The 9,499-nt window shown below is 30.4% G+C and overlaps 1 protein-coding gene and 2 non-coding genes across 3 annotated transcripts in view; 1 reads left to right on the forward strand and 2 right to left on the reverse strand.

Annotated features, from left to right (window-relative positions):
* Nucleotides 1-3,393: 3,393 nt before the first annotated feature.
* On the reverse strand, nucleotides 3,394-3,466 carry TRNAR-CCU. The gene has a single exon. It is a non-coding gene; the product is annotated as a tRNA-Arg (tRNA).
* Nucleotides 3,467-5,627: 2,161 nt separating this feature from the next.
* TRNAR-CCU lies at nucleotides 5,628-5,700 on the reverse strand. Its single transcript has one exon. It is a non-coding gene; the product is annotated as a tRNA-Arg (tRNA).
* Nucleotides 5,701-5,821: 121 nt separating this feature from the next.
* The window catches only part of LOC112520157, a 4,470-nt gene continuing 792 nt past the window's right edge, over nucleotides 5,822-9,499 (forward strand). Inside the window, exons 1-7 of the mRNA XM_025128457.1 lie at nucleotides 5,822-5,933; nucleotides 6,019-6,219; nucleotides 6,482-6,572; nucleotides 6,882-6,952; nucleotides 7,573-7,635; nucleotides 7,730-7,842; nucleotides 8,305-8,404. Of these exons, the coding sequence (XP_024984225.1) occupies nucleotides 5,822-5,933; nucleotides 6,019-6,219; nucleotides 6,482-6,572; nucleotides 6,882-6,952; nucleotides 7,573-7,635; nucleotides 7,730-7,842; nucleotides 8,305-8,404 (751 nt within the window). The remainder of the gene's footprint in view (nucleotides 5,934-6,018; nucleotides 6,220-6,481; nucleotides 6,573-6,881; nucleotides 6,953-7,572; nucleotides 7,636-7,729; nucleotides 7,843-8,304; nucleotides 8,405-9,499) is intronic.

Here is a 9,499-nt window from a genome sequence, read left to right on the forward strand (position 1 = left end):
ATAGGGGTTTATTCATCAATGGATTGAACGTGTTTTTTAATTGAAAATGACAATTTATGTTATCTTATATGCTTCTCTCCTAAATAACGAAAATAGTCATATGTCCAAAATTGACAGATCTACAATTTTGTAAGGAGTCAAAGTGTAAAAAAAATCTGAACCAGGTTATATTTTGTGTCTACAATTAATTTACATTTTTGGTCCCTACAATTATGAACCTGGTTTAAAAACTTTTTTTTTACACTTTGACGCCTCTACAAATTACATATCTATGGCTAATTTTATTATTTATAAAAAAAATGACTAAAAAAGGAAATCCATCTTGAAAAATGACATTTTAATTGAAATAGAATTTAGTGGATTAATTTTGATTTAACATGATTGGACGTCCCTTAATAATTCCAAAGGAAGAAAAACGAGGTTGACTCGTAATGACACGGTTCAAAAACGTACTGCTTTGACTTCGTATAGCTGATTTATTGGAAATTAAAATTAATTTAATAATTAAAATATTATCGAAAAAGAAAAAAAAATATTCATGATAAAAAAACTAAAAAAGGTTGTCTAATTCTAATATTATATAATACTAGAAGGGTGTTTGTACAATGCACGGAAATTATCTCGATTTTAATTTTTAGTTTTTATTTTTCTTCTCTATCGATATAAATATGATTGTATGTGGTTTTGAAAAAACAGTAATGCTTTTATTTGTAAATGAAATATAAATTTGAAAATAATATAAAATTTTGAAAAAATAAATCGATATTAGTATCAAATTAACTATTTAATAGTTCTCGTTTTTTGGTGTAACTTTTTTAATTCAAAATTTCATTATAATTTAAATTAGATTTAGTAACAAAGTAATTTATTTTTTGTTTAACAATATAACATTTATAAAGATAATAATTGAACATTTTGTTATAACTTAATAATTATCTTAATTAYATTTTAGATTTTCTATATTTAAAATGGATGTTTATCCTGCATTTGATTATGTTTATTTGCAGTTAGTTACACGAATTTAAATATGGAGCTTAACAAGTGTACTTACGTATAATTTACTTGTAATCTTGAATTTTAAGTAATATGCATCAATAAACAGTACTTAATGCATAAAAATGGTTTTTAAAAGTATTTACCAAATGATTTATAATATAGTATATAGATAATTAAAACAATTTATTAAAATATTTAATGGTAATAAAATAAGTAGATAATAAAATTATCAATTGATTAATAGTGTTTCTTCAAGGTATATTCACATGTGAATATTGTATTAAGAAGAATATTCAAAGTACTGTTTATAGAGGCGATGATAAGATATATTACTTTTATCTTCTCATATAAATTAGAGAGGAACTAAGGTGAACTATATTTTTGTATTCATTAATGAAAGTCCTTAAACAATATAAAATTTAGGTCCCAAAATTTTTGGATACTCTGTTCAAAATCACACATTTAACATACTAAATAACGGTCCTGAATTCAAAGACCCTGCTAAAAAAATCCAAAAAAATATGGACATGATGTCAAACAAAAGAGAATAAGATGTTTATTTAAATGCAACGAGTTACATATCGATGTTAATGTTTCGTTTTATTCTTATCTCTATCGATACCATAATACGATTTTATGTGGTTTTAAGAAAACGATAATGTTTTTATTTTTGAATAAAATATAAATTTGAAAATATCGTAAAATTTTGAAAAAAAAATAGCATAATATAATTTTTAAAAGTTTAATAACGAATCTATTTGTTTTTTGTTAATATAATTTTTTATAAAGATAATAACTGAATATTATGTTATAACTCAATTATTATCTTAATTATATTCTAGTTTTTTATAATTAAAATGAGATGTTTATCATGTATTTAATTATGTTTATCTTCAGTTAGTTACACGAATTCAAACATAAAGCTTTAATAAGTTGTAGTTACGCACAATCTATTTGTAATATTGAATTTTAAGTAATATGCATCAATAAACAGTACTTTATGCATAAAATTTATTTTTTAAAGTTGTTATCAAATGCTTTATAATATAGTATAGATAGTACAAAAATAAATATAACTACTTACTACTTATTTATTAAGATGGAACGAGGTTGTTGCAACCGCTTACTGTGTGGATAAACGAAGTAAATTGCATTGTACAACAATATATATATATATATATATTCTGATAAACTTGTTTTCCAAACCCAAATTTAAAAACCTACGGTATAAATTTGTTTATTTTTATTTTGAATCTTGACACGTCGTTGATGAACGTTAATACGTTTTTAGAAACATGATACAAAATAGATGTTTTTAAAGATAAAAGTTTAGAAAAACTCAATAAACTTTTTATATTCCAAACGATTTTAGTCGATAGATATTTTTTTTAATAGATAAACATTAAAAAAATTATCGTTTTAAATGATTAGATCCTCCAAGTTTTTTGGATAAATAAATCATTGAACTTTTGGAAATTAGTTACCAATATTTTTTTAACCCAAAGCCTGTTAGCACCCGTGCTATTTCGGTTAATCGTTTAAGAGTGTAGAGTTGTTTTAGCAAGTCAGACAGTGTCCAACTATTACTGAATGTTTGTGGTTTTTGAATCAAGAGTCATGGTAGATTTAGGATGAAAAAAGTTGTGTTGGAGGTCATCTGAGACATTAATAGACCTCCGATGCAAGTTAAATCACTCGAGAAGTCGCAAGTCAACTTAAAAACACAATACAGTGTCAAACTAGTTGTCAAGTAAGTTAAACGCACTTCAAAACTAGTGCTAGGAATTTTGGGCTCGGGCTAGTTTCCACGCTAATTTAAACTAGTGTAGAGGTCTGACTTGCACAAATAGACAAAAAAAACCGGGGTTTTCCACATTTTAGGCATAACTTTTTCATTTTTACTCCACAAGGGTAGCAATGGCATTGAACACGAGGAGTTTGAAATGGCGTAGGGTAAATGAACAGTAGAACTTGATTTAGATTTTTTCTTCGAAAACTTTTTAGCTGGTTACAAGTAGTTTTTTAGGATTAAAATGATATGGATAACCAATTTCTAAAAACTTGATAATTTATTTATTCATTTTTTTTCCACATGATTTAACCATTAAAAATAGAAATTTTCTTTTTTTTTAAATTATAAACTATTTTATGGCTTTTAAAATAAATTTGGAATCACATGAGATCAACTTGTTTTCATAAAATCATTTTTTACATTTAAAACTTCACAGTGTTTTTTCAATGAAAGTTCGGTTTTTTTACCTTTACAATGTTTTTTTATAAAACTTCAAGTGTAAAAAAATAGTCTCACAAATTTTACGAAAATAGTCTGGGTTCATGTGAATTTAATTCTTTAAAATATGCTTTTCAAAATAAAAATAGGTAAACTGAAGAAATTATCGCGCCAGGTAGGGGTCGAACCTACGACTTTCTGCTTAGGAAACAGACGCTCTATCCACTGAGCTACAGGCGCTTTTGTTTGTTTTTATATTGAAATAAATTCATATAAATGAAGTCAAGTAATTCAATCTATTCCAAATTCCAATAAAAAAGCGGCAAATGATGGTAAATATGCTTATAAAATATGCTTTTCAAAATAAAAATTAAATAAGAATCCGTTTTCAATTGCTATGACCAGAGGTATAAATAATGCGAATCGGACTCAGTATTAATATGCTCAACTCGAATTTGATAATTATTTCTCAAGCTTGAACTCGACTCAAAAACTCATGAGTAATTAAAAACTAAACTCGACTGTAATTTTTTAAGCTCGAACTTGAACTCGAATCAAGCTCACCCATCGAAATGTATGAAATTTTAGAATCTTCTCTTATAAATTATAAAACTTAAAGGTATTATCTTAAGTTTTAAAAAACTAAAGGGATGCACCTCAAACTTTAGCAAAGTTATAAACTCCATTCACCCTCTCTCTCTCTGGTGGTATCGTTTCTCGTGGACTAAGGTCGAAGTTCAATTGAGGAAGTGAGAAGAGGAGTCGTTGTCGATTGGGAAATTAGGTTAGGTTTAATTAGAACTTAAAAGAAAAAAAAATATAAATTATTGATTAAAATTTCGAGTCGTCGGACAGGTCGGAGGGAAAGTAGGATACCAAACCCGATCCTACTTACCGGTGGAAAAAAAATCGGGTTTTCGGGTCGGGCTTCGCGTTTTTCTGTTCGGGTTGGGTCGGGTATTTCGGGTATTACTCACCCCTATACAAAAACATTGTTCAAAGTTTGAGCATGCAAAAAATTATGGTTGTTATTTTGGATCTTATTAGAACTAAACCAAACAAACCAACCCAATATATTTCAGTTGTATGACAACCTTTTCTTTAGCTCTTAATTTTTGAAAATGCTATAACAGTAAACCTTATTGTAAGATCTAAATGTTGAAAATGTTAGACTAATATTCAAATTTATGCTTATAAATATTGACATATATTGTAAAAGTCCTGCTTTTGAAAAACAATTGTTATTCCTCTTGACTGGTTGGGAAAAAAAAAACAGATGGTACAAAGCATTTTTGGCTGCTATTGTAAAGAAACTAACCTCCTCGAAAATTCAATTATTTTGACCAAAAGCCAAGAAGCTGAATTACCTGGTTGAGTTGGTGACAAAAGGAAAACTTAAACCTGTAATCGACTTGGCTCAAGAGCTTCACGTTCTTATATATACATATAGATCTATCGTAACCCTATTTTTAAAACTATTCTACAACTGTTGTCTTATTTTTGTTTTTCTAAGAGAGCTATACAAGTAGTGGTTTTTTTTATTAACCTGAATATTTAACCCGCTATGCGAGCCGACTAATCCCATGGCGACTACCTATTTTGCAGATAGCCCGAAGTCACCGCATTTGAACATTCGTAGCCACAAGGGGATTTTTATTTCTCATTGGATTTGAATCTGGGACCTCCAGGTACTTTTGACCTTTAGAGCCAAGCTCAAACCAATCAGACACCACCCTTGTGGTTACAATTAGTGTTTTTTATGAAAAAAAAATAAAAATAAAAAACTTTAAAATTACACATAATCATTTTAACCATGGTGTCTAGACCAACTTGCTTGCACCTCAATTAGTTTCAAGAGTCTTGGAAAAATTAGAACCAACGAGTATGAGGAAGATTCCCATAACATCATCTACTAATCATCTTCACACAAGGAAATATGTTTTTTCACAACATTAACGTCAATATGCTTTTTACTCTATCTCACATTCAACATAAAATGTAAAATAGATCAACATATATATATATATATATATATATATATATTATTTGGTAAAAACCTATTTGTATTAAGTATTTATTCAAAATTTACACTCAGCTACATTGTATGGGTATACAACTAGCATCGGGATGGACACAAAAAAATAGAAAAAAATGACACATGATTCAAAGACGGACCTATAAATTTTTTCAAGTTGTGGCACCATTTGACTATAAGAAATAAATATATGTATATTTTCCACAAAATCATTATTAGTCTGTTGGTTAGTTCATTGCTTTTCATAAATGAGATGTTGGGTTCAAGTCTTTTATTGCAAATTCTTTTAAAAAACATAATAAATCTAAAATTAAGAGCTAAAAACTAAAAAAAAATGAAAGTAACAAGATTCGACTGAAAAATGATCGCGCCAGGTAGGGGTCGAACCTACGACTTTCTGCTTAGGAAACAGACGCTCTATCCACTGAGCTACAGGCGCTTTTGTTTGTTATTGTATTGAAATCAATTCATATGAATGAATTGAAGTAATCCAATCTGTTTCAATTTCCGATAAAAAGGCGGCAAATTCATGAAATTGAAGATCCAAGGAATTTGAGGTCATGGAGGATTCGATTACGCAATTTCGCGACGGCATAGCTCGATTCTGCACCCACCTTGAATCCAGTTCCGCCGCTCTCCTCCAGTCCATCAACCGCCTTCCCATCCCTTTCGGTAACATTGACGCATTTGCTCGATTTTCTCTATAATAGTTGTTACTTTAGATCTAAATGTTTTGATGATGTGAATACGTTACTAGATTCTGCTTCGTTGTCGTTCGTGCAATGCCTGAACCGTCGTGTATCCACTGCCACCAGTGATCTCAACCTCTTAGAGTCGATGACTTCCGATACGGTGTCGTTTGAGGAGTTGCTTGGTCACTGCAATGAGGTTTTCAAGAAGAATCAGAATGATATTGTTGAGCTCGAGGATCGCCTTTCTGTCTTCGGATATGTTCCTGGTACTAATTTTAATTTGATTTCATAGTGCTGCAAAATCTGTTGTTTCTAGAAGAACTACACATGAAAAACAGTCTAATTCAGTTCATATGAATTCTAACGATTTTAATGCTATATTTCTCTTCTTTCTATAAAATTATAATGCTAATCTTTACTGTAGACAGAGTGACTACAGTGTCAGCCAGCCTTGAACGTTTGCTTAAGCATATATCTGTTTCTTTATTTATGGTTGCTGAAGTTATTAATCTAGCACTACTTCTGTAGAGGCGGAGATTGATGAATCTGAAGAGGACTGGAATGAATCACAACCTAATACTAGTTTGGATTTAAAGAACCCAATGGAAGATGACTCTTTGTATCCTTTCTTTGTTTGAAATTTCTACCCTGCATATAGGTTGGTGCCAGAGGAGGTGAATAAATAGTGTGATTTAGATAGGAAAAGGATTGCGTCGATTGGTTGTGATTCTTTGCTCTGGGGGTCTTCTCTTTACATTTATAAATTTCATATGATGTTAACTATTTATATTTACATATCTTGATGATTTAAGATATTGCATTGAAGAAACCTCCAACTTCCAGTCATGAAATTCATTTGCTGGTGCAAGTCATGTCTGTCATAATGGTTCAAGTGTGTGATATCATTACATTTCTTAACTGTAATTAGATTTGATGATACATTGAGCTTGCAGAATCTTGGGATTTCTGATGCCTCTCTTGCCACTATTGTATCCGAAGGTTAGCTGATTCGATTAACCAAGATCAGTGATTTCTTTGATTCATATGTTTTAGGACCATTTGAAAGAATGATGATTGAAAGGCTTTTACTTGATTGATACAACTTATACAATAATATGGCCATGGTGTGTGGAAATTAGTCAGGGCCATGTTAAATATGAATTTTTGAACATGGCCTTATAAAATTTTGGGGTCTAAATTTACTTGTGTTTAGGATCTGATTTATATTGACCTCTAAACCAACCTCAATGAAGACCTGTCTAATTTCTTTTAAAATCGAAAGTGGCTATTTAGTTTCAGAATTTGCCGATAAAAACAAAAACGACTTTTCGGTATTTTTCTCACTTTGATATTTCAAACATTTTTATTGTTTTAATTTGTAAGATTTTTAATATGGCATGTACTTTTATATTTTATTTTATTTATTACTCCTTTCACTATCTATAGTTTTAGTAAAGGTGATAGTGCCTCTTTGGGATGACCCTGAAATTAATCTTCTAATAAAAGGACGATTAGGGCATGTTCTGCTGGAGCCTGTTTGCTTAATCTGCAGTTTCCAGTTACAGCAATCTGCATGTTCATATCTGAGTATACTTCTGTATCTTCATCTCCAACTACAGGCAACAACAAGATGGAGTTACAGGGACTATCTGAACCAGCCACAGATATCTCAGAAATAGAAAGTGAATACCTGTGTGCAGCTCTCTTTTTTGTTTTCTTCTTCTTCTTTCTCCTCTAATTTCTAACACGAGCGATGCCATTTTGTCATGTGAATAGAGGATGACCGAAATGAGTTGAAAGCATTTGAAGGTTCCCAATCTTTAATAGACGTACCTAAAGATGTTTATGAAAGTCTTCCTTCATATATGAAAAGTTTAGCATCTTGGGAGGTAATTATCCGTTTCAAACTTGGGTACAATGCATTTTTCACACGGGTCACCGCTTCATCATTCCGTTGCAAGTGAAAAAAGTTACGTTTCTGAAGGGCACCGTATTGTTTTGTGCAACCATATAGTTTTTAAAACTGAAATGTTAACACTTTAATAGGGTGAATGCTCCTGCCTTTTTACAAAAGACCCAGGTTCGACAATTGTCAAATTTGTTGTTTTTCGGTTTAAATTTTGGTGTTTTTTATATACCTCTTGTGTTTTTTAAAATATACGTAAACGGACTCGAACATGGGCTTTTCTACTAAAGACGGACCAACCAATAGATCTATACTAACATTGTGAAAAAAATAAATAAAAAATTTATAGTCAAATTGTTTCACCACTTCTACTTCTGATAATGCAATCAGATTCTGATATACACAATTGAAGGAGATTATAGATACTGATTATGCACTTTTACAGGATATGCTTGCTGCTGTTGAGAAAATGAACTTGAGACTCAAACAGAAAATCAGGAATCGCAATTTCTTCACCCAAGATGAAGTTTCATCATTGGAATTAGGTAAGCATACTCTCTGGTGTCAACTGCCGATTAGGCTTGTAAACCTATCCAAATTGTCATAACTTACAAAAAGAAAATCATCACATCATCCCAAAACCACTATGAGAATATATGAAATTCATTAGATTACTCTCTAAAATAACCCTTGAAGAGAGAAGTGAGGTTCAAACATATATTGAGGGTCTTGTTGATGTGAGACTCCGACATGCCCTCCAACGGAGGCGTAGATTGTCCCAGAGTATCGGTAGAGGCTAATAACATATGTAAGTACGTGGAACATTGCTAGATTACTTGCCAAAAGAACCCTTATGGTGCATTTGGTATCTAGACAGGATAAAACAGGACAAATAGCCGTTCAGTGTTAGGTAAGACAGATTTGGACGAGTCCAAAACAGATAATTATGTAATTTAATAAATTTTAATAAAATAAATATTTTTTTATAACAAAATATATCATTAGAAAGTTGTCAAGACGATAAAATGACACCAAATAAAAAGTTTATGTAGTTTCCGATTTTTATTTTATACATTTTATGTATTATTTTTTATTATTAATATTTAATAAACTACATTAATTAACCAAAATATAGGAACCTATAAAAATAATATTTTGAGAACAGTAAGGTGAAAATTTACAGAGTATAAAATACAATAAATAAAATTTAAAGAAGGAAACATATTTGATTTTGTAGAAAAGAATTAGATTATATTTTTAAGATTATATTGATAAAATATAGGTCTATTCCACTCCACCTTGTTCCATGCCACACAAAAATCCTGCCAAACTGTTTTATTCGGTGTACCAAACTGTCTTATCCAGTGTACCAAACTGTCTTATCCAATGTACCAAACACACCCTTAAAGAGAGAAGGGAGGTTACAACATATAATATCCAAAAGAAGTCTTAGATTGTAAGAGTCCTCACCATGAGCATGGGATAATGACTACTAGGCAATGAATTGGACCTTTCCTTTGCGTATGCATAAAGTTTTTTCCTGTTTGGGTAGAATTCTTTGACTGCAGCCTTTGTCAAGTAGTTCATAAAGACTTTGTATTGGCACCGTGAGCAGTAAGTAGTTCTTAAAGACTTCGTAT

The sequence above is a fragment of the Cynara cardunculus genome (assembly GCF_001531365.2).
Source record: "Cynara cardunculus var. scolymus isolate 2C chromosome LG 10, CcrdV1, whole genome shotgun sequence".
In the NCBI taxonomy this organism is placed as follows: Eukaryota; Viridiplantae; Streptophyta; class Magnoliopsida; order Asterales; family Asteraceae; genus Cynara; species Cynara cardunculus.